The sequence below is a fragment of the Nycticebus coucang genome, chromosome 16, assembly GCF_027406575.1.
Source record: "Nycticebus coucang isolate mNycCou1 chromosome 16, mNycCou1.pri, whole genome shotgun sequence".
Classification (NCBI taxonomy): domain Eukaryota; kingdom Metazoa; phylum Chordata; class Mammalia; order Primates; family Lorisidae; genus Nycticebus; species Nycticebus coucang.
Window position 1 is genome coordinate 60,502,920 of NC_069795.1, and position 25,008 is coordinate 60,527,927.

A 25,008-nucleotide genomic window follows, 5' to 3' on the forward strand; every position below is an offset into this window, starting at 1 on the left:
TCATGAAATTCTTTCTTTTTTATTACATAGTAATTCATAAAACTCATAAAATTTGATTGAAAACCAAAAGACAGAACTACTACCACAAAGGTAGGGCTGCTAGCTGTACCATGATAAGTTATCTTTCATTTTCATTCAACATCCATTGATCCTTTGACAATTGTTTGTGAGTCAAGGTGGGTCTTCCAGTAGGAATCCAACTCTGGTAGAGATTTTTCTTTCTGTCCTTCTGAGACATGAAACTTTAGAGGTGATTTCAATTCCATGCCAAATTAGACACCATACCTTACCTCCTCTGTAAATGTCCTTGCTATCACCATGCTTTGCCATAACCACTGCCAATCAGCAGACTTTCAGCCTTACAAAACATAAAACTCTTAATAGGTCTTTTGCTTCCATTTTCTACTTTTATTCCGTTCAACTTACATATGTTCACCCAATTCATATTTTTAAAATATTTTTAAAGTATGTTACTCACATGTTGAAGTTTCTACAGCAACTCTCTCTGACAAGAAGGAAAAACCCACACTCCTCAGTCTAGAACTCAATTTCTGCATAATTTAAGCTCACCTTTTGGACAGCTTTTTTTTTTATTGAGTATCAACTCTTATGAAATTACTGAAGATATATGGTTCTATGTAACTTTAAAACACAAAAGATAGAAATGGCCCTTAATATAGCATCTACTCCACTAGAACAGCCCAGACACTAAATCATCCTTGAACTTCAAAACTCCAAACTATTGGCTCTCCTGTTTCCTCTGCCTGGAATGACTTACCTTGTGTTTTCTACCAGGCTAACTTCTATTATATAAGGCCAAACTCAGATTCCACATTTCAGATGTTTCTGGCCCACTTAGTTCCTAAGACATCTCTCCCATTAAATCAGGCTATGTTTTAACACCACTTGGCTTTTTCAGTGCACATAGTTGCCTTCCCACAGTGAAATGGTAAGTGCCTTAAGATCAAAGGCCATGTTGTATCTTCTGTTTTTTAAAATTATCTAAAACTATATATCTTCAGTAATCTCTTAAGAGTTGACGCTCAATAAATATTTTTTAATTAATTGAAACATTAAGCATCATATTTTCTAATCATTTTAGAAAACATGCTGAAGTATAACACTTCACATTTTTATATTTTATGTAAGTAGTTGAAAAATAAAATCTAACACAGGGCAGTAATATTTGAGTTAACCACTATGAAAACCACAAAAGTAAGTTTACCTTTTGCTCAACTTCCTATTTCTGAAAATGTCCTCTTCTCATTGAGTAGAAGTATTTGTAGAGCATTTAAAAAGTTTGTCCAAAACATGCAATCACAGCTTGCCTCTAGCAGAAATGTGTGTTCCTGCTTCCCTTTGTAAATAATTGAATTTGCTTCTGAAGTTCAAGAAGTTCAAGAATTTCTTTCTGTGTGTGAAACATTGTTTCTGTTTTCTATGTGCAACAGGCTATAATCTAAGGCAAAAGAAACACTGTGCAATAGGGGTTTGGTGAGTAGGGAGGATAATAGAAAAAGATTGACATGACTTTCATAAAGGAGTTATTTTTAAGTATAGAGAATACCTATCCCTATGCTGAAAGGGCCTTTAGAAAATATTGCCAGGAATGAAAAGTGGTGAGGGCAATTCCCTTTGCCTGCTATGGGAATTGGTCTGTGTGGTGATGCTGCCACCTGCTGTATGCAGACAGCCATAGAGAAGCTGTTGTCTGGGTCTTGCAGCTGCGGGACACCAGATGTGTGGGTGTTCAGTTAATAGTCTGTGAGCATCTGAAATTTTTCTTTCTCAGCATCTGGATGAGTCCCAAAGGAAAATTAGTCAAATATGATAGCTTTAGACCTCAGAAGTTTCTAGATATAAGAACAATGGATCAGGCCCTGAATAATACCCAGACAGTGCAGATTTGCTGAGCAGCCACTGATGGGTAGTCCATCCCAATAAGAGCCAAGGAGTCTATCAAAGTGAGTCTATAGCTCTGGAAAGTAAATGACAATTTTCTTTTTTCTAAGTCGGAGGGTTTTTTTTTGTTTGTTTGTTTTTAAGAATTGCCTCACTTTAATGAAATAGGAGGTAAGAGATTTCTAAATACTCTAAAAGCGGTATTTTTCATAGCTAATTTAATAAATTTGAATTTCTGTTTGTTTATATTTAGGTAAAATCCTCTTCAGATGAAAAATGGAATGAAGTAATGGAATCCCTTCTCCAGGCTTATAATGTATCCCAATTTAATAGGGATACCAACATGCATGTTAAGATCATCATAGAACCTCTCCTGGCCTATTTTTGCTGTTATGCTCCATCAATTTGATTCACTGGAATTTCCAGAGACAACGGAAGAGGTGACGGGATCCAGAACAGTTCTGTCTTCTCCTGCCCTTCTGCAAGGACTTTGAGCTCCTCCGTCCTCTGTGGAAAATCACTGTCAGCAACACATAACCCAACATCTCCAGTGATCTGAAATTTGTGGGGAAATTGGCAAGAATCAGGGGGGCAGAGGGATAAGGAGCTCTGAATGAGGAAATAAGGAGCTCATCTTCTGCTCTTTGCAGAAAAAATGGTTAGCTGAGGATTAATGAATAAGTATGACATTTGTCATGGCAAGTATTTGCAGTGGTACAGCAGGGAGCCTGGACATCTCACAAGACAATAGCTTTTGTTTTGTCACATGGAAATTTCTCTTCTGTTTAAATTCTAATCTGACTGGCAAAAGTGATTCCCTATGTTTTATGTCGGAGAGAAATCAGCATATACGTTATGACAACCTGTCCAAAATTTTCTCCACCTAACCTCAAAGGAATTACCACTCGGAAATGTTATTCATGCATAGTTGCTGTGTTTTTTGTTTGTTTTGGTTTGGTTTTTGAGACAGAGTCTCACTTTGTCACCATGGATAGGTGCTGTGTCTTGCCTCAGCCTCCCAAGCAGCTGAGACTATAGGCATGCACCCCTGTACCTGCCTAATTTTTCCATTTTCAGTAGAGACTGGGTCTCCCTCTTGCTCAGGCTGATCTCAAGCAATCCACCCGCCTCAGCCTCCCAAAGTGCCATGATTACATGCGTGAGCTACCATACCTGGCATTATTCAGAGTTTTTATTTGTCTTCAGTCTTGCTGGGTTGGTGCTTATATTCTAGTAATGAGATTAAGGACACAGAATATTTTACCACTCATTCAATCATTCATATAGTTATATGGAGACACATAAATGTTTTCATTGTTATTCTTCGTCCATTAAATTTATACCGTAGTGTATGTATACTGTCTAAAGCTTGTTTTCTTAATGTTGAAGGATGAAGATAGCCTATTTTATCCCAAACTGGAAAACTAATACAATTTTATCACAGAGTCATAACAAGGAAAAGTCATCATGTCCTTCCATGAATAATTAGACATTTTTACCAAGAAATTAAAGAAATTACTTCCTAAAACTCAGTAGCAGTTCTCTGTAAATGGAAGTAATAGGGCAGATTTAATAGGCCTGATAGGTCATTGAGGTGGGAAATTCTCTGTTTGGGGGTCTGATTGTTACTGCCTTGTACATAGATTTTGGTAGGCACAGATAAACTCCTGCTATCAACAGAAATGGCCTCCAGCCAGCATGGTGGGAAACTTCCCTATTAGGCCTCTAGCTTATCACAGACTAGGGGTAGAAAAAGGAGCTCTCACTTCTTTACTCTCAGGAAATGTGTATTTCCCTGCAAGAAGAGAGACGATAAAATTCAGTTTGATAGCTGACTCTACTCCCTGTTACTGTTCAGATTTTATTAAAATTAAAGATGGTAATTCTTTGTTCTTTCACCCTGGAGCAATTCTGGAAAGAAAACATATCTTAAGATTGAACAGAAAAACTATTATGAAAGACACCATGCTCACATTTGTTAAATGACTTTGTGCTCTTGAAAGGAAATGTATAAAAAGCACTTTGTGAATTGCTCTGCATGATTTCCTGTGTTCAGATTTTAGAAGCAGCTTGACTGACACAGGGATCCTGAACCAGAGAATCTTTGGATACTGAAAAGACTTTTAAAGAAGGTGATACCCAGGGTTTCAAAGAACAGTTTCAACATTGTTCTGTTGAAGGTTATACTTAGCCCTAAACCACATTACTTTCCTGTCTACGTTTCATTTCCTGGGGGCTTGCCAAGCGATAAACAGACCTAGATGTGTGGTAGATTTGGGTTTTTTGTTTTTTTGTTTTTTTTTTTTTTAGCATGAAGAGGGTACGTGGAGTTGGCTTGAAGACATTAATTGACTTCAGTGATCATTATGGAAATGCTGGTGTAAGATCTTCAGGAGACGATGGAGAAAAAATGGACATACTGTGCTGTTTATTCCATCATCCAGATCCATTTTGTCAGGGGTAAGACTTCCAGTTGTCCTTTCTTGTCAAATGGGCCACCGTCATCTATTCATTTAAAATGCCTGTGACTGCCGCTGCTGAAATAGATCACCAAAGGACAAATCGTTACTGAGGTTTTCAGTCCTGTATTTAAGTGGCAGTTATTGGAGAGATATTAGAGTCTAGAAATGATTACTAAGGAACACTAAAATCGAGAAGAGAATGGGTGGTTTGTGCCGCTGGTCTGAGGCATTTTCACCCATTTCCTAACTAATGAGCTCCCTAGAGTAATTGGGAAATTGTGTTTCTTGGAAATGAAATGCTCTCCAAATGATAGTCAGAACAACTCCAGAAAACTAAAAAGAATCACAAAGCCATCAGTGCTCAGAGATCTTGCTCAACTTTTTTTTCTTCTCTCAAGTATCCTTTTCCTTTTTGACATAACAAGCATCTCTCCTCCAAATTCTGAGGTCTTGGGAGTTAAACACATGTTGAATTTTAATAAGGCCCATGCAGGTACAAATCTGGGGGATAAAGTAGAAACCTTATGACAGTGGGGACAAGATCCTAATGGATCTATTTAAAAATAGAAATAAGAAAGATTAGTTCTGTATCCCATGGCGTATGAGTATTACAGTGAGCCTGCGTGTATTAAGAATAAACTGCGCTTTCAGGTATAGCTACAAAAATTTCCAGGAGAATTTCTAAACCAGAGATACTTTGGAATATAACTCCAGATAGGATCAGAGCCATATTATCAGGCAAACAATAGCTCACAGGAAGTTGCATTAAAATGTACTAACCTCTGCCTACCCAACCTTTTGCACAAGTGTAATAATTCCCATTTGTCAAGTACGTTTGAGAGCCTTGTTTCTTCTCAGCTGCTTGTCATCTTTTTATCTTTTCCCTTTGTGAACTTCAGCAGTACTTGTCACAATAATATATCATTCCTGTAACAGTATTCCACGTTAATTCTAAAGATCCGGCCAGCACTATTGAAAGCATGTCAAAAGCTCAATGCTTAACATATTTTAAGTGCCCAGTACCACTTGGTCAGATTGCCGATGGCAGAGAGAATCTTCCTTTCTTTATGTCTAATATTTCAGAGCATTGATTAGAGATAAAACCGAGTGGAATCTCTACCCGAGGGTTTCTCTTCCCTCTTTTCCTCAGGAAATCTAACTACCTGAGGAAAAGAGTTGAAATTTCTTTCAGTCCGCATACTGAATGTCAGTTTTGTTACTCTACTCAACAAGACTGAATCTGGAATGCAATTTGGAGGTTAAGAAAGTTAGACACATACTCAATACCAAATTGAAACTAATTGACCAACACTTACATGCACCTCTGGAAGTAAAACTAGACAGAAATCAATCCAGTTGGTGGGGAGAGGGACAGGTAAATCTAGCAGCAGGAAAGGACAAGGAGGTGTAGGGTAAACTCACACATCCACATATTCTGGGGAAGGGCATACTTGTAACATAGATTTAAAATGTACAAATGCAAACTATATAATCAAAATGTGTGCACCCTGTAATATTCTTAAAATAAAAAATAAATTAAAAATTAGAAATATTAACTGTCAAAAAAAATTTTTAAGCTAAGGAAATGTTTTAAAAACCATACATATTTCCATCACAATGGATTTTTTTTAGCCTAAGTTTTGGTCTCCTTTTAACATTTTAATTGGCATGACAGTATAATGTTTGTATACTTCTTAATCAACTGAATATTATCGAGCATTTCAATGTCATGAAATAGGATTATCAAACATAATTTAAAACTTTATAAAAGTCTAAAAAATTATATGTTCAAAATGGAAAAAAAAAAAAAAAAGAAAGCTATAAAAAGACTACAGGCTCCAGGCAACTAAATTCGTGGTCTTTTATTGGAGGTGTGACTTTGAGCAAATCACTTCATATCACCATGCCTCAGTTTCCCCCTTTATAAATAGGGTTAACAATGTGACTCTTACAGTACATGAGAAAGATTGAACGAGGTAACATGTATAAAAGTCTCTTGTAAATATGTATTTTTAAATGAAACTACTATGTACATTAGCTATTTTTGCACCTTTAAAAAGCATCACCTTGTGTTATATGTAGCAGCTGATTTATAACCCCCAAATGCCAATTATATTAAATGTAAGAATGATTGTTGTACTGTTTGCTAGTGTGTTTTAATTTTTAAATAGACTTAATTTCATTCACAGGTAATCAGAAAACTTAAATTATTTTTTGGAAAGACCAACCAAGATATAAATATTCAGAAGTCAATGATTATCTCCAGTTTCCCTTAGTAAATGCCTCCTCATTTATATTGAGTCTCATGCTTCTCCACCTGAATTATGTACAAGCTCACTTCCATTTCTAAGGAAGCCAAGGAGAGATTTCCTCAGTTGCTTCCTCACCTCACTGAAGTGACCAGACTTTCTTGTTTAGAGCACTCCATGTGAATATGTACACTGATGTCTCATGTCTCTCCCTTTCAGGAGTATGGAAAGAAACATTCAATGCAGGAGAAGACATTTATGCCCTACCTGGCTCCGATGTCGATCTGACCTGCCAAACACAGAAGATGGGCTTCTTGGTGCAGATGCAATGGTCCAAGGTCACCAGTAAGGTGGACCTGATTGCCCTCTATCATCCCCAACACGGTTTCTACTGTGCCCACGGACATCCCTGTGAATCCCTGGTGGCTTTCACAGAAACTCCTGAGAATGTAACAAAATGGACTCTGCGTTTGAGAAATATGTCTTCCTCACTCAGTGGAAAGTACGAGTGTAGCTTTACTCTGTATCCGCGTGGCATTCAGAATAAAATCTACAATCTTCTCCTTCAGACACATGGTAAGCATAACTTAGAGGGGGTAGAGTGGAGGAAGTGCATCAGCTCTCATTCACTTAACAAATATGCATCATAAAACAATGGTGTGCTAGGTATGGTGCTACCAAACATATGAAAGTTCACCAAAAAAGAGGTATTATCTGGTAAGAGAGACAAAATTGATCAAATAATTCCACAAATAAACATAATATCACAAGAGTAATAGTGGTGACTACAACAGCTTATGCAAGAGTATATGATAGAGGCCAGGTAACACCTAGCTAAAGTCCAAAGGGTCAATAGACGTGAACACAATTTAGGAGGTGGGGAAGGGGTGGGGTGGGGTTACGAATGATCCAGAGAGAAGAAATAGCTCGCATGAAGAGCTTTGTAGTGTTTAGGGAACTGGGAAAGTGACAGTGGGACTATACTGCAGAGATTAAGGGAGGAGGCAGGTAAGGACCTTATAGCCATGGTAAAGGTTTCTATTTTTTTCTCAAAAACATGGGAAGACTTTGAAGCATTCCTAACAAAAGTATGGCATGCATTTGTGACCTGATTATATTTGTGCCGTGAAGCAATCATACTGGCTTTTGTATGAGAACAGGGTGAAGGAGGACATGAAGGAGAAGGTAGAATCAAGTTAGGAGAGCGGCTAGTAGTTCAGAGGAGAGAGGGTGGTGGTTTCAGTAGATAAAGAAAGAGAATGATAAAGTTTATGCATTGTGCATAAAACAGGCACAACATGGTTACAGAGTACTTTATAAGACAAGGGCATTAAAGTGAAGGTGACAGAAAAATTGAAGGCTATGTACGGTGTCTGGCACACATCCCTGAATGGTGGTGTCCTTTACTGAGAGAGAACCAGAGGGAGGTTTGTGGGTGAATTCATGAAAGTGGCTTTGGAGATGCTGTTTTTAGTTCAGGGAAGGTAAGAGAGACAAGGAGACTGTGGGCAAGTAGCATTCACACCATGCCTACGTCAGAGGCCTGCATTTGGAGGCAGGGATACTCAGTTTAAGTTCCAGCTACCTTCTAGCTAGGAATCAATTTGACTTGTGGACTGTCATGTAAATTCTCTGAGCCCATTTGAAAAATGATGACAAGTGTCCTAAACTACCTGGTCTTAAAGTAAATGATTTCTATTTCTGTTAATGGAAAAGAAGGAAAATGAAAGCCCACAAATCCAAAATGCACTGGAAATGGACTGTTTTTAGCTTGGGGGCAAAAAGGCCTGGTAATATTAAAAAACAACAACAACAACAATTAATTCATAAAGGCCATGCTGAAAGATGCATGGAGCTACCCAGAACAAGCAGTTGTTCTCATCTCCATTCCTTATATCTTTTTTTTTTTTTTTGGCCGGGGCTGGGTTTGAACCTGCCACCTCCAGTATATGGAGCAAGCACCCTACTCCTTGAGCCACAGGCACTGCCCCCCATTTCTTGTATCTTACCTGCTCTAAGACTATGACAATGGAGCAGCCCACTATGGATCAAGATCATCAATTACTATCTTACAATGCCCTATTCTCTCGCTATTTTTCAGGCGAAAACAAACAAGCAAACAAACTTCAGTTCCATTGGGAGTGGAGTGAGTTTGAAAGACCTATATGCAACAATGTTTAGCTCACATATTTCTGTATTTGAACACTGGCTCAGTTGTTTATTATATATTCCATTCTTGCCAAATTATTTCAATCTCTAACTTTTTGTTTTCTTACATAACAAATGTGGATAACTACAGTACTTCCTTCGTGTGTATCACTGTTCCAATGATTACATGAGATAATCTGTATAAAGCATTTCATACAATTTCTACCACAGGGTCAGAGTTTGGCAAGTAGTAATTTTCCATTAGGAGTAGTAATAATTATACGGGGTGAATTCTATTTCTGATTTTTATTTTAAAAAATCCCTCGTTCTCTCTTTATTTTTTTTAATTTCACTTTATTTTATTTATTTATTTATTTTTCGAGACAGAGTCTCATTATGTTGCCCTCAGTAGAGAACGATGGCATCACAGCTCACAGCAACCTCAAATTCTTAGGCTTAAGTGATTCTATTGTCTCAGCCTCCCAAGTAGCTGGAACTACAGGTGCTCACCACAACACCCAGCTATTTTTTTTATTTATTTATTTTTTTTTTTGCAGTTGTCATTGTTGTTTAGCTGGCCCAGGCTGGATTCAAATTCACCAGCCTGGGTGTATGTGGCCGGCAACCTACCCACCGAGCTACAGACACTGCCCTTCTTCTCTTTTTATATTGGCTTAATTTTGAAACCCAGTGGAACATAAGCACAAGTACACATTGACTTTGGCTTCAGACACATTTTTGCATCTTTGGCCTAAACCAGTAAACTATACTGTTGCCTAACTGAGGACCTAATGTTTCAATGTCTCCATTGAGAACTGGCAACATGGATTGCTAGGAAATAGAATATATGATGACTCAAAATAAAGACAGCAATAAATAAAAGCATATTATACAGGAAGGAGAAAGGCGTTGCCTTTGAGGAAAGTGTCTTTCTTAAAGTAAAGAAAAGCAAAGGAGCTAAACTTGTACCTACTAAAAATTGCGAATCACTGGAAAGGCAGAAGTCGCATCTATTTTGTGTTTGGAGAAGTCCCAATCTTCTGATGATATCTTTGTGGCCATCGGTTGGATCAGAGGAAAAGTGGTGGCCTCCGTGTTAGGGAAATGATTCTGTTATTTTGTATTTGGATACAAATGGAGTAAAACAGAAAAGAGAAAAACAGAAGGGGGGAAAATCCTTCGCCACAGAGTGACCAAAAATGTAAGGTTGGCATGGAGCTAAGGAGAAGGCAGTTGTCACCCAAGAGCTGGGTCACGTGCGCCCCCAATGACACATCTTCTTTTTCTCTTTTATTCTTTAAGCTCTTGCTTATTCTTCTCTTGCTTGCACCATTTCCTTCTCATGCCCTGTGTGATTTTCAAGTTTACAAGCTATTCAGGTAAGCAAAGCATACCTGAAGTGCAAACACTTATGGAATACATAAACAAGTGCAAATTGAAGTGGTGTCTAAAAATCTACATTTGAAAACGCTGAGAGACTAGAGGTGATTGGGTTGATCACCTCTTTCTGTTTCCTTCCTCTTGTCACATAAGTCATCTTCCCTTGATGCCTTAAAATACAGTGTGTGTCTAAATCCTGTCCCCATGTTCCCAGAGGGCCTGGCTGAGAGGGAATTCCGCTCTCTTTTTACAATATTTTGTCCCTGTGTGTGTCTCAGTACTCTGGGTCTGTGGATGAGAGTGGAAATAAAATAAGCAGTTTTGTGATTACTTATTTTTCGATGTCACCTGATAGGGTTTCATTTTCAGTTATCCTAAAACATGCTATTGTCTGACTTAAGCCTTGCACTATTATAACCTATGTTTCATAATTAGGAGTGCTAATGGCTCCCCTAATGCTTCTAAGATTTTTGATGCACTTAAAATGTTGTAGTTTTTAGGATCAGTTACAAGAGTACAACATGGCTTTAGTTTACCAGATTGCGACAAAAGTCTTAGGGAACTATTAATGTTATTATTGGAAAACAGTAAGAGTAGTGGCAATGGTCAGAAAAGAAGTATTGTTCATAGAAATGGTAGTAATAGTATCAAGATAACCTTTAGGGATAACATGTTCATAAACTCAGTCTAAAATTTGCTATTATCTGGTCTAGTCATTGAAACTGAATGCTGAGTACCTGAAATACAGCAGTGCACATACAGGCGTGACTCTGCCTTCATGAATCATGAAGTCCAATTGGAGGAGGCGAACTTTAATCCAGTAAACACACCAATATGAAATTTCCAGTGAGAAGAAGTGTGCTTGCAGTGAGGACATGGACAGTGTATGAGAGTGTATAATAGAAAACTCACAAAAATAATTCCTGGGGAAGTGCTGCTTCACCTGGAGTACAGGCAGAGAACACAGATCTTTACAAAAAGCAGGACATGCAAAGGCTCTGTGGTGAAAGGAAGTTACAGAAACTGTGGGGAGTTTTAAAAGGCATTATGGCAAGAGCAAAGGGATTGAGAAGGGGAGGCAGTTGAAGATGAGGCCAGAGAGATTGGTCCCTTCAGGTAGTTTTGTCTTTATCCTCAGAGCTGTGAAAACGAGTAGAAACGTTGTTTTGTTTGATTTTTTGTTTTGCATTTCAAAAATGCATCTTTGTGGCCCAAATGTAAAGAATGAATTGAAGAGGGGCAGAGAGCACAGGTTAGTTAGGAATAACGGCAGAAATCTAGGTGAGATGCTGGTGCCAGTAAGTAGAGTGAGGTGGAGTAGATGATGAAGAGTGCTCAGTTCAGAAGAATATTTAGAAGATTCACTCCCACAAGTTTTAGGATGGATTACACAGTGAAGGGAGAAATAAAAAGCAGTGTCAAGGATGATGTTTTAGTTTCTGATGTGCAGAATAAAAACAAGAGTGTGACTTTATCAGGTGTTAGAGAACACCCGACTGTACAGAGACTATTTTGAGTTTGATTTTCTACCTGTTGAAATAGGCGCGAAGATGTTAGGCAAACAGCTGGATATGCAATTCCTGATCTAAAAAAGAGGTTTAAAGTGAAGATACAAATTGGTTAGTCATCTGACTAACTGAAGTTCTGGGACTAAAACAAACCATCTAGGAGGGGGAAATAAAGTGAGAAAAGTAATGTGACACTTGAAGAATGTCCGTGGTGATGGGTGGAGAAAGGTAGACTTTGAGGGATATCACAGAGTAACTGAGATGCAGGAGTAAATCAGGGCTGAACCAGGCACAGAAATGGATGAGATGATATTGCATAAAAGAAACAGCCACCAATTCTGAAGTTTTTGAGACAATAACAGGTATTGGATTGTATTTTGGAACATGGAAGTTTGGATCACCTCAGAGGAGCCGTTTGGTGGCATTGTGTAAGGGAAGTCAGACTGCAGGGAAGAAAAGGAGTCAGCACAAGGCCAGGCAATGGGGATGGAAAGGTTGACACAAGGAGTGACCAGAAAGCTCTGAGTGAGTGTTCAGTGAAGGTGTTGCGGTGGTGGCACTCGTTGTGGTTGTGATCAATGCAAGACCCTTGGCTATGTTTCCACGTCAACAGGCAGGATCCAGTTGAAAAAGAATTGAGAAATGCACAATATGAAAGGTAAGATAAAGAACTAAGGTTTCTGAGATCTGTGACACAATAGTAAGACTATCTTGAAATTGAAAAATGGACAGTTTAATTTTTTATTGTAATGGGAAGGAGGGAAAATAGGATGAATGCATATAATGAGGGAGTTACTATCTTCTATTAGTTTTTCTAAAATAGGAACCAAGATCAGCTTCAGCTAGGGAGAAGAAGGTGGCTTCGGAAAAGATTTGAGATTTCAAATAGCTGCTCTGCATAGAGGAACAAGGAATTCACTAGGTAAACGTATTTGGATTTTGGGTCAGTGTCAAACATCCATCTGAATATAGTATGAAATTGTAGTGAGAACAATATCCATCTGAGTATAGTATGAAATTATAGTGAGAACAATTTGCACAGTATCAAACATCCATCTGAGTATAGTGTGAAATTGTAGTGAGAACAATCCAACAGTGCCTGGCTGCTTAAGTCTGGGCATTAGATTATTTCTAAAGTTCCAGAAGAAAGAGGCATGGGATTTGGGGTAGTGGGAAGAATGTTTTGAAATGTTAGACTATGGAACCTTAGCTGGATACTAAAACCAAGAAGGAAGAAAGCTGATGAATTTGACAAGACAGTAGAGAGATCAACTCATTAGAAGACTCAATGAAGTTAGAGAATAGTTATATTGGAATAGTTACAAAAACTGGAAGAAGTAATGTAGGTTACTAAATATAGGTTTATAAATGTAGGTTTAAATTAGTGATTTTGTCAATATGACAAAATCCCACAATTATGTCTGTTGACAAGATCCAACATGTGATTGTGAAAGACTAAAGTGGAACAAATACATATAGTGGAGAAAACAGTGGGGAGGACGCGGAGACCTTAGAGAGGCGTTGGAGAGGCCATCTGCAGGGGCACTGACATCTTGGTACTCTAGCTTCAGTGACAGAGTGAGACTCTGTCTCCAAAAGAAAAGAAAAAAGTTATTTTAAATCCTCGTTATGTGACTCCATTGTCAGTACTATTTATGTGTCTGTTTCTCTGTTTTTTTCTTCCTACTTGCTCCAAATCTTGCTACATATCTCCTCCAAATTCCTTTGTAGTATTATTGTCAAATATATTGCAATATATGTAATATATAGAATAAACTGCAAATATGTATAATATATAAAAGAAAACCAATAGTATAGAGATATAATTAATGGTTTAAAGAATTTTATGTTCCTTAAAGAAGTTGAGAGAAGAAAAAATATATACGTGTAATATTTTACATTTATCATTTTCTTTTCTCTTCATTTCATCCCATGAATTGAAGCTACTATTTGACTTTATTTCCTTTCAGCCGAGAGGTCTTAGTTTATTATTTTACATAGAAAAAAAATCTGCTTGCAAAGAATTCTGTCAGTTTTTTTACTTTTATATTTAAATGATAATTTCACTGAATATAGAATTCTTAGGGCCTGTTTTTTCTTCTTTCTCTTTATTTTATTTTATTTTTTTGTATTCTGAACATGTCTTCAGATCACCATTATTTGATTATAAGTGATCAATTAATTATTCTATTGATGAACTGCATGAGATAAATTGTTTTTGTTTGTTGCTGTTTTGTTTTGAATTTTGCTCACTTCAATTACTATTTTACAACTTTTATAATTTTCTCTTTCTTTTTTGGTTATGACATTCCTAGGTGAGTGTCTCTTTCTATTTATCCTATTCAGATTTTGTTGAGATACTTGGATGTGTGGAAGTAAATTAGTGGAAAGCATTTTTAATAATCAAATAGAAGTTTACATGGTCTGACAATTAAGTTCACAAACTTGTCCTAGAATAGTGCTACATTCCTCACTGCTGAATATCACTACAGGCACCTTCAAGATATTCCCCTTGGCAAGCTATGCACTGTCACCAGTGCCACCCTTCAAAGAGATTATGAAACTCTTTTCCTGGAATGGCCATCAGAGCTGTCATCATATTAGCCTTGATGTCATGAATGTCATCAAACTATCTTCTTTTCAATATTTCCTTCATCTGTGGGTAAATAAAAATGTCACTGGAGGCTAGATATGGTAAATAGAAAGGGTGTTCTAATACAGTTATTTGTTTGCTGGCTAAAACTCCCCATCACAGACAGTGTTGTGATAAAGGAGCCATGAGTTACTAACAAAAATTTCAGGTCACAGGAAGAGGGTGGAACTCCCCAAAGCAAAGTGCTGGAGTCCTCCTCCTCCTCCAGCCTCTTCCAACTCTTCCTTCTGCCACTCCCGGCACGGTGCCACCCAGGCAACAAGGGCTCAGCATATCTTGGCCGGAGCCAGCGTTGCCGCAGCTTCTGGAGCCCATGGGGCCACAGAGCGGCTTGTGGAGCAGGCAATCAGCACTAGCAGGGACCTCCGTAAGAGGTGCACCACCTGGACCTCCATAAGAACTGCACTGCAAACACAATCAACGCCTGCGTAAGAACTTTGCTGCGACCGTGATCAGCACCCGCCCAGACCTCCAGAAGAGCTGCACCATGACTGCTATCAGCACTTGCCTGGACCTCAGTAAGAGCTGCGCCATGACCCCCCACCAATGCCCACCGGGCCTCCGCGCAACCTGACCAGGAACAGCAGGAGCTGTGAAACACCGTGTCCTCCCTCCTGTACCCTCACTGCCTCTACACCCGCTGGCTCCTGTGGCCGTGTGCCCTCTGGAGCCCTCCCTGCCTCTGTGCAGAGCCCTTCTCCTGCCCAGAGCCTGCTGAAGCCTTGGGTTCTCTGTGCCAAAGTCACTGGGCACCAGCTACTCCCAGAACCGTGTGCACCACGCCCCACCCTGTTGTTGGATCCAGGTGTATCACACTCCAGAGCTGCTTCCACAACCAGAACTCCCTGGCTGGGGCAGCCCCAGAGGAACTACACAGGGTGACTCCCTACAAGATCCAGCAACAATAGAGTGATACTGATGAGGTCTAATCTTGGAGAGACACCTCCCCAACTCTGAGGACAGCCAGAGAGGCAATGGTGAAAAAACAATCATGAGGCGAAATCAACAGAAAAACTCTGGCAATATGAATAATCACAGTAGATCAACTCCCCCAAGGATCAATGGGGCAGACACAGCACAAGATCCCATGCACAAACAAATAGCTGAGATGTCAGAAATAGAATTCAGAATCTGGATAGCAAATATGATCAAATTAGAATTCCAAACAGTAACCCAAAAGATATCTCAAGAATTCAACGAATCCAAAGACCAAATGACCAAAGATTTTGACATATTCAGACAAGAAGTTGTAGCCCTCAAAGATCTGAGAAACACAGTACAATCCCTCAGTAACAGAATGGAGTGAGCAGAAGAAAGGATTTCTGATGTTGAAGACAAAGCTTTCAAAAGCTCCCCAACTCTCAAAGAGGAAGAGAAATGGAGGGCAAAAACAGATCACTCTCTCAGAGAGCTTTGGGATAATTCGAACAAAACCAATATTTGTCTTATAGGGATCCCCAAAAGTGACGAAGTGCCTTCACAAGGCACAGAGTCTCTTCTCCATGAGATTATGAAGGAGAACTTTCCAGACATGCCAAGAGATTCTGAAATTCAGATAGCAGACATTTTCAGAAATCGAGCACAACTCAACCCAAATAAGATATCCCCCAGACACATCATAATGAATTTTACAAAAGTTAATATGAAGGAGAAAATTCTGAAAGCAGCCAGACGAAAGAAAACCATCACCTATAAGGGCAAGAATATTAGAATAACTGCAGATCTCTCTGATGAAACCTTTCAAGCTAGAAGAGGATAGTCATCAACTTTTAATCTCCTAAAATAAAATAACTTTCAACCCAGGATCCTGTACCCAGCTAAACTGAGTTTCATTTATGACAGAGAAATTAAACACTTCAATGACATTCACATGTTGAAGAAATTTGTCACAACTAAACCAGCTCTCCAGGATATTCTCAGACCCATCCTCCATAAAGACCAGCATAATCCTCCACCACAAAAGTAAACCCAACCAGAAAATTTTGATCAAATTCAACTTCCACAGTTGCAAAAGGATTAAAAATGTCCACCAGACTCTCAAAAGGCTTATCAATATTCTCAATTAATGTGAATGGTTTAAATTGTCCTCTAAAGAGACACAAGTTGGCTGACTGGATACAAAAGCTCAAGCCAGAAATCTGCTGCATACAAGAATCGCATCTTACATTAAAAGACAAATATAGACTCAAGGTGAAAAGATGGTCATCTATACTCCAGGCAAATGGAAAGCAGAAAAAAGCAGGCATTGCAATCCTATTCACAGATGCAATAGGCTTTAAACCAACCGAAATAAGGAAGGATAAGGATGGACACTTCATATTTGTTAAAGGTAATACTCAATATGATGAGATTTCAATTATTAATATTTATGTACCCAACCAGAACGCACTCAATTTATAGGAGAAACTCTAACAGACTTGAGCAACTTGATTCCTCCAGTTCCATAGTAGTTGGAGATTTCAACACCCCTCTAGCAGTGCTGGATAGATCCTCCAAAAAGAAGTTAAGCAAAGAAATTTTAGATTTAAATTTAACCATTCAACATCTGGACTTAACAGACATCTACAGAACATTTCATCCCAACAAAACTGAACACACATTCTTCTCATCAGCCCACGGAACATACTCCAAAATCGACCACACAAATCCAACCTCAGCAAATTTAAAAAAATAGAAATTATTCCTTGCATCTTCTCAGACCATCATGGAATAAAAGTTGAACTCAATAACGACAGGAATCTGCATACCCATGCAAAAACATGGAAGCTAAACAACACTATGCTGAAGGATGGATGGGTTACAGATGAGATTAAGAAGGAAATCACCAAATTTTTGGAATAAAACAACAGTGAAGACACGAATTATCAGAACCTCTGACATACTGCAAAGGCAGTCCTAAGAGGGAAACTTATAGCACTGCAATCCTTCCTCAAGAAAATGGAAAGAGAGGAAGTTAATAACTTAATGGGACATGTCAAGCATCTGGAGAAGGAAGAACATTCCAACCCCAAACACAGCAGAAGAAAAGAAGTAACCAAAATCAGAGCAGAATTAAATGAAGTTGAAAACAAAAGAATTATACAACAGATCAATAAATCCAAAAGTTGGTTTTTTTTAAAGATCAATAAAATACATAAACCTTTGGCCAACCTAACTAGGAAAAAAAAAGTAAAATCTCTAATTACATCAATCAGAGATAGTAATGATGAAATAACAAGAGACACCTCAGAAATTCAAAAAGTCCTTAACGAATACTACAAGAAACTCTACTCTCAGAAATACGAAAATCTGAAAGAAATCAACCAATACCTGGAAGTACGCCAGCTACCAAGACTTAGCCAGAACAAAGTGGCAATTATGAATCGGCCCATATCAAGTTCTGAAATAGCATCAACTATACAAAATCTCCCTAAAAACAACTGCCCAGAACAGATGGCTTTATGTCAGAATTCTACCAAAACTTTAAAGAAGAACTAGCACCTATATTACTAAACCTCTTCCAAAATATAGAAAAAGAAGGAATATTACCCAACACATTCTATGAAGCAAACATCACCTTGATCCCCAGACCAGGGAAAGACCCAACAAGAAAAGAAAATTTTAGACCAATATCACTAATGAATATTGATGCAAAAATACTCAATAAGATCCTAACAAACAGAATCCAGCAGCACATCAAAAAAATTATACACCATGACCAAGTGGGATTTATACCAGGGTCTCAAGGCTTGTTCAATATACGTAAATCTATAAATGTAATTCAATACATAAACAAACTAAAAAATAAAGACCATATGATTCTCTCGATGCAGAAAAAGCTTTTGACAATATGCAGGATCCCTTCATCATCAGAACACTTAAGAAAATTGGTATAGAAGGGACATTTCTTAAAGTAATAGAGGCCATCAACAACCAACCCACAGCCAACATCGTATTGAATGGAGTTAAATTGAAATCATTTCCACTTAGATCAGGAACCAGGCAAGGTTGCCTATTATCTCCATTGCTCTTTGACATTGTAATGGAATTTTTAGCCATTGCAATTAAGGAAGAAAAGGCGATCAAGGGTATCCACATAGGGTCAGAAGAGATCTAACTTTCACTCTTCGCAGATGATATATCTGAAAAACACTAGGGATTCTACTACAAAACGTTTAGAAGTGATCAAGGAATAAAGCAATGTCTCAGGCTACAAAATCAACACCCATAAATCTGTAGCCTTTATATATACCAACAATAACCAAGCTGAAAAAAACAGTCAAGGACTCTATTCCTTTCACAGTAGTACCAAAGAAGATGAAATATTTGGGAGTTTATCTACCAAAGGATGTGAAAGAGCTCTATAAAGAGAACTATGAAACTTTAAGAAAAGAAATAGCTGAAGATGTTAACAAATGGAAAAACATACATGCTCATGACTGGGAAGAATCAACATTGTTAAAATGTCCATACTACACAAAGCAATATATAATTTTAATGCAATTCCTATTAAAGCTCCATTGTCATATTTTAAAGATCTTGAAAAAATAATACTTCATTTTATATGGAATCAGAAAAAAACTCAAATAGCCAAAACATTAATCAGCCATAAAAACAAAGCAGGAGGAATCATGCTACCAGAACTGAGACTGTACTATAAATTGATAATGATCAAAACAGCATGGTACTGGCACAAAAACAGAGAAGTAGATGTCTGGAATAGAATAGAGAACCAAGAGATGAATCCAACTATTTACTGTTATTTGATCTTTGACCAGCCAATTAAAAACATTCAGTGGGGAAAAGATTCCCTATTTAACAAATGGTGCTGGGTGAACTGGCTGGCAATGTGTAAATGACTGAAACTGGACCCACATCTTTCAACATTAACTAAGATAGACTCTCACTGGATAAAGATTTAAACTTATGACATGAAACTATAAAAATACTTGAAGAAAGTGCAGGGAAAACTCTTGAAGGAATCGGCCTGGGTGAATATTTTATGAGGAGGACTCCCCAGGCAATTGAAGCAGTATCAAGAATACACTACTGGGACTGATCAAACTAAAAAGTTTCTGCACAGCCAAGAACATAGTAAGTAAAGCAAGCAGACAGCCCTCAGAATGGGAGAAAATATTTGCAGGTTATACCTCTGATAAACGTCTAATAACAAGAATCCACAGAGAACTCAAACGTATTAGCAAGAAAAGAACCCGTGATCCCATCTCAGGGTGGGCAAGGGACTTGAAGAGAAACTTCTCTAAAGAAGACAGATGCACCATCTACAAACACATGGAAAAAAGCTCATCATCCTTAATCATCAGAGAAATGCAAATCAAAACTAATTTGAATTATCACCTCACCCCAGTAAGAGCAGCCCACATAACAAAATCCCAAAACTAGAGATGTTGGCATGGATGTGGAGAAAAGGGCACACTTCTACACTGCTGGTGGGAATGCACACTAATACGTTCCTTCTGGAAGGATGTTTGGAGAATACTTAGAGACCTAAAAATAGACCTGCCATTCGATCCTATAATTGCTTTAGTAGGTTTATACCCAGAAGACCAAAAATCACAATATAACAAAGACATCTGTACCAGAATGTTTATTGGTGCCCAATTCATAATTGCTAAGTCATGGAAGAAGCCCAAGTGCCCATCGACCCACGAGTGGACTAGCAAATTGTGGTACATGTATACTATGGAATATTATGCAGCCTTAAAAAAAGATGGAGACTTTACCTCTTCCATGTTTACATGGATGGAGCTGGAACATATTCTTCTTAGCAAAGTATCTCAGGAATGGAAGAAAAATTATCCAGTGTACTCAGCCCTACTATGAAGCTAATTTATGGCTTTCACACGAAAGCTATAACCCAATTATAGCACAAGAATATGGGGGAAAGGCCAAGAGAGGGGAAGGGAGGGGGGAGGTTAAGGTGGAGGGAGGGAAATGGGTGGGGCCACACCTAGGGTACATCTTAGAATGGGTACAGGTGAAACTTACTAAATGCAGAATACAAATGTCTACATACAATAACTAAGAAAATGCCATGAAGGCTACATTGAACAGTTTGATGAGAATATTTCAGATTGTATATGAAACGAGCACATTGTACCCCTTGATTGCACTAATGTTCACAGCTATGATTTAACAATAAAAATAATAATAATATGTTTTTTAAAGTAAAAAAAAATTTCAGGTCATTTTTATCTAACTTTTTCATGCAGCCTTTTCATCACTTCCAAATAATAAATTTGGTTAAGTCTTTGTCCCATTGATATAAATTTATAGTTAACAATCCCTCTGATACCAAAAAATGCTAACAATATCATTTTGACTCTTGATTTGGACTGATGAAAACTTTTGGTTGTGGAGAATTGGCTGACTTCCATTGTGCAGTTTGACACTTTATTTCAGGGTTGTACTGATACACGCATGTTTCGTCGCTGGTGATAACACAGCCCAAAACATCGTCTTGCCTCTCCAAAGGTCTTGGAAAACTTCAGCTATCCTTTGCTTTTGTTCATTGGTGAGCTCCTTTGGGCATTTGGGACCATTTTTACACATACCTTTTTTATACCAAGATTTTCAGTTAAGATTTTCCTAACTGTTTCTGTATCAATGTTTACTTGGTCTGCTGTGCATCTCATAGTCAGCTGATGATTTTGACCAGTTTGATGAGTTTTCACAGTGTTTTCATCAGAACAGCTCATTACTGGCCTCTCTGAATTCTCTTCTTCATGAGTGATGCTTTTTCCACCCTCAGAAACACATTGAATCCATTTGTATACTGTTATTTTCTTCATGGCATTATCTCCATCAACTGGGACTAACATGTCCCCGATCTCACTTTTATTCTTGCTAACTTTAACAAGAAATGTAATGTTTGTTCATTGCTCTAATTCAACCTCTGACACACTCACTACATCACACAACAACACAAAATAATGAACACTGACTCAGCAAAACACCACCATACGTCAATACAAACACAGCTGTGAGACACAGATATATCAAGGTTATGAAACCTTACTGAACTGTTTGTACAGTGCCACCAAATTAAGCATACGGTGGTGAGTTCGTGAACCTAATGTTACTTACACCTTGCATGTAAAATTTGGGGCCATTTTAACTTCAAATAATAGTTCTATTTCCCCATCTTTTGTCTCTCCTTCTTTGAGTCCTGTTTCACACATGTTAGTATAGTTGATATTGCCCTAAATAGCCCTGAAGCTGTGTTCATTTTTCTTCAATACTTTTTCTTCTTGTTCTTTAGATTAGACAACTTATATTGAACAATATTAAGATACATCGATTTTTTCTTCTTGCCCCTCAAATTTGCTGTAGAGCATCTCCAGTGATTTTTTTTTTATTACTAAGTTTTCAATTTTAGAATGCACATTTGGCTCATTTTATACATTCCTACTTCACTAAGATTCTCTATTCATTAAGCCATTGTCATCATATCTTGTTTTAATCCTTTGAACATACTTATAGCACCTGCTTTAAAGTCTGTTAAAACTGACTCAAAGTCAGTTATAATTAATTGCCTTTTACCTAAGTATGGGTCACACTTTCCTGTTTCCTTGATGTCTCATAATTTTGTTAAAAACTGTGATATTATACACTGGGGGTGCCAAAAATGTATATACATTTTAAGAGATATAATCTGTGTGTTACTTTTCAAGGTTGAATTGAATTATGGCAGCATTTGGTATTAATCAAATGAATGCTAGCATCACCATGCAACAGTCATGAATAGATAGCTTTCCCTCTTAAAATGTATATGTAGTTTTGGCACCCTCTTCTAGATGTGTATACTTATATCTGCATAAATATAAAGATAAAGATATATTGTGTGTATACATTGTGTATATATATAGTGTACATATTTTATATATATATGTAGCAACTCTATATTCTGTCTTTTTTTAGATTTTTTTTTTTTTTTGGTAACTTATCTGCACTTAAATTGCCAAATTTGTCTCCTTTGCAGTGTGTGACTATTGATATCTCTGCTCAGCATTTTATAATAATTCTTATTTTTTAATTTGGATCTCAAGGCATTGCCCCTGCATTGGCAATGCCCTTTAATTAGTAAAATTTTGGTAAAATCATTGGTATTCAAATATTTTAAGTTCCTTAGGTTTCTATCCTCCACACATGGATTTGTGGGGGAAGAGGGTAGGAAGTGCATTCAAAATAACAACCAGGTTCCCAGGCTCCCTTGGATTTTACTTTTTGTTAGGCTTTCTCAGGTCGCCCCAATTTGTGTTTATAATTTCCCAGTCAGGCCACAATGTGTGAAGAACTTATCTCAGCCATTCTATGACTCTCTAATTTCCAGGATCTTCGTGCTGAATGTCTATTAGTTCTGCCACTGTCCTAGTTCATTTCGTGCTGCTCTAACAATACCATAGCTTAGGGCATTTATAAAGAACAGAAATTTAATTTCTCACAGGACTGGAGGTTGGGAAGTTCCAGATCAAAGCACTGACATCTTGTGATGGCCTTCTTGCTGCATGCTTTAGAAGGGAGGAGCACCATGTTCTCATCTGACTAAGGCAGAAGGGCAAAGAGGTCAAAGGGAAATAAACTTGCCATTTTGCAACAGCACTAATCCCACCCATGAAGGCAGTGACCTTGTGTCTTCATCACCTCCTAAAGGTTCCACCTCTTAATAATTCCACAAAACAACCACATTTCAAGATGGATTTCAGAGGAGACAAACATTCAAACCACAGCAGCCACTTACCCCAAATGGAAATCCAAACTCAAATAAGCCAAGTTTCATTTTTTCTCAGTTTTTTTCTACCAAGTTTGTCCTTATTGGGTGAAAAAATGAAAGGTGTTCACCCCTAGACTTGAAGTCTGCTCTTTGTGGAAAAGAGAAAAAAAGCTGTTTGTTTGTTTGTTTGTTTTCCAATATGCTAAAACTTCATTTCTCAATGATAAGGCTTGTGAAGGGAATGGATGGAGCCATGTGCACAAATGCTGAAGACTCCTGCTGTTTGAGCTGAAGCTCTAGTGGTTTGTTAAGAGGTAATGCTTCTTAGGCTCAGTGCCTATAGCTCAGCAGCTAGGGAGCCAGCCACCTAGTTGGTGGGTTTGAATCTAGCCCAGGCCTGACGAACAACAATGACAACTACAACCAAAAAAAATAGCTGGACATTGTGGTGGACACCTGTTGTCCCAGCTACTTGAGGGGCTGAGGCAAGAGAATCACCTAAGCCCAAGAGTTTGAGGTTGCTGTGAGCTGTGATGTCATCACACTCTACCCAAGGTGACAGCTTGAGAGACTTGATGTTTACCTTTGGTAGATTTCTAGGGCCCTGAAATTGTTGTTTTTAACACATTTGCCAGTTTTATACTTGTCATTGTTTACTGACTCTACATGCCTCTATAATAAGAAGCCTCTCAATTCTACCACCTACATTTTGATACTTACATTGTATATTTATTGCTATTTTCTTCCTTATAGCAATCATTTATTCTTAGTGCTAAAGGTAAATACATAATTAATACTTACCACTAGTCTTTATATAATTGCTGGTCTGAAGTGGATTCTATTAAAGAATCCTCAGGAAGTGCTCATGAAAGCAGTATTTTCTGAGTTTTTGCATGACCCTAACCTTATTCTGTAGTCTTTATATCAAAAGGTTAATTTTGGGTGGCACCTGTGGCTCACTGAGTAGGGCGCCAGCCCTATATACTGAGGGCGGCGGGTTCAAACCCAGCCCCGGCCAAACTGCAACAAAAAAATAGCCGGGCATTGCGACGGGCGCCTGTAGTCCCAGCTGCTCGGGAGGCTGAGGCAGGAGGCAGGAGGTTGCTGTGAGTCCTGTGACATCATGGCACACTACTGAGGGCGGTAAAGTGAGACTCTGTCTCTACAAAAAAAAAAAGAAAAAGGTTAATTTTGCTGAATATAAAATCCTTAGCTTACATTTTCTCACCTTGAATATATTATATATGTTACTCCATTATTTTATTTTTTATATTTTATTGAGACAGAATCTCACTTTGTGGCCCTCAGTAGAGTCCATGGTGTCACAGCTCACAGCAACCTCCAGCTCTTGGGCTTAAGCAATTCTCTTGCCTCAGCCTCCCAAGTAGCTAGGACTACAGGCGCCCGCCACAATGCCCAGATCCTTTTTTTTTTTTTTTTTGTAGAGATGGGGTCTCACTCTTGCTCAGGCTGCTCTAAAACCTCTGAGCTCAGGGCAATCCACCCGCCTCAGCCTCCCAGAGTGCTAGGATTACAGGTGTGAGCCACCACACCCAGCCATTCCCTTATTTTCTGATATAGAATTGCATTTAGAAAGCTAAATACAATCCAATTTTCTTTCCACATAGTTAACTTTGTTCAATACTTTCATAAGAATATGCTTAATGTTGTCCATTCTGGGTCTATTTTCCTATTTTTTGCAGGATAATGTTTTAGTATGTATTTTCTAGTCATTTTCTTATTTTAAGAAATTTTTTTTTAATTATAAGTTCACATTTGTTCAGTTTCATTGTTTTGACTTTTTCCTTTTGGGCTTTTCATGCCTTGTGCATATGCTTTCTTTTTTTTTTGAGACAGAGTCTCATTGTAGCCCTTGGTAGAGTGCTGTGGTGTCATAGCTCACAGCAACCTCAAACTCTTGGGCTTAAGCAATTCTCTTGCCTCAGCCTCCCAAGTAGCTGGGACTGCAAGCACTCACCAAAATGACCAGCTA

At 38.1% G+C, this 25,008-nt stretch overlaps 2 protein-coding genes across 3 annotated transcripts in view; one reads left to right on the forward strand and one right to left on the reverse strand.

Moving 5' to 3' along the window:
* Window positions 1–2,120: 2,120 nt before the first annotated feature.
* ZBED2 (zinc finger BED-type containing 2) overlaps window positions 2,121–25,008 on the reverse strand; it is a 50,044-nt gene continuing 27,156 nt past the window's right edge. The window contains exons 4-5 of the transcript XR_008374964.1: window positions 4,323–4,439; window positions 2,121–2,409 (exon numbers count right to left, since the gene is read on the reverse strand). The gene's annotated coding sequence lies outside the window, so the exon portion shown is untranslated. The remainder of the gene's footprint in view (window positions 2,410–4,322; window positions 4,440–25,008) is intronic.
* The window catches only part of CD96 (CD96 molecule), a 115,791-nt gene continuing 95,052 nt past the window's right edge, over window positions 4,270–25,008 (forward strand). For both annotated transcript variants that reach the window (XM_053565592.1, XM_053565593.1), the window contains exons 1-2: window positions 4,270–4,362; window positions 6,833–7,189. In XM_053565592.1, the coding sequence (XP_053421567.1) occupies window positions 4,302–4,362; window positions 6,833–7,189 (418 nt within the window). In that variant the 5' untranslated portion in view covers window positions 4,270–4,301. The remainder of the gene's footprint in view (window positions 4,363–6,832; window positions 7,190–25,008) is intronic.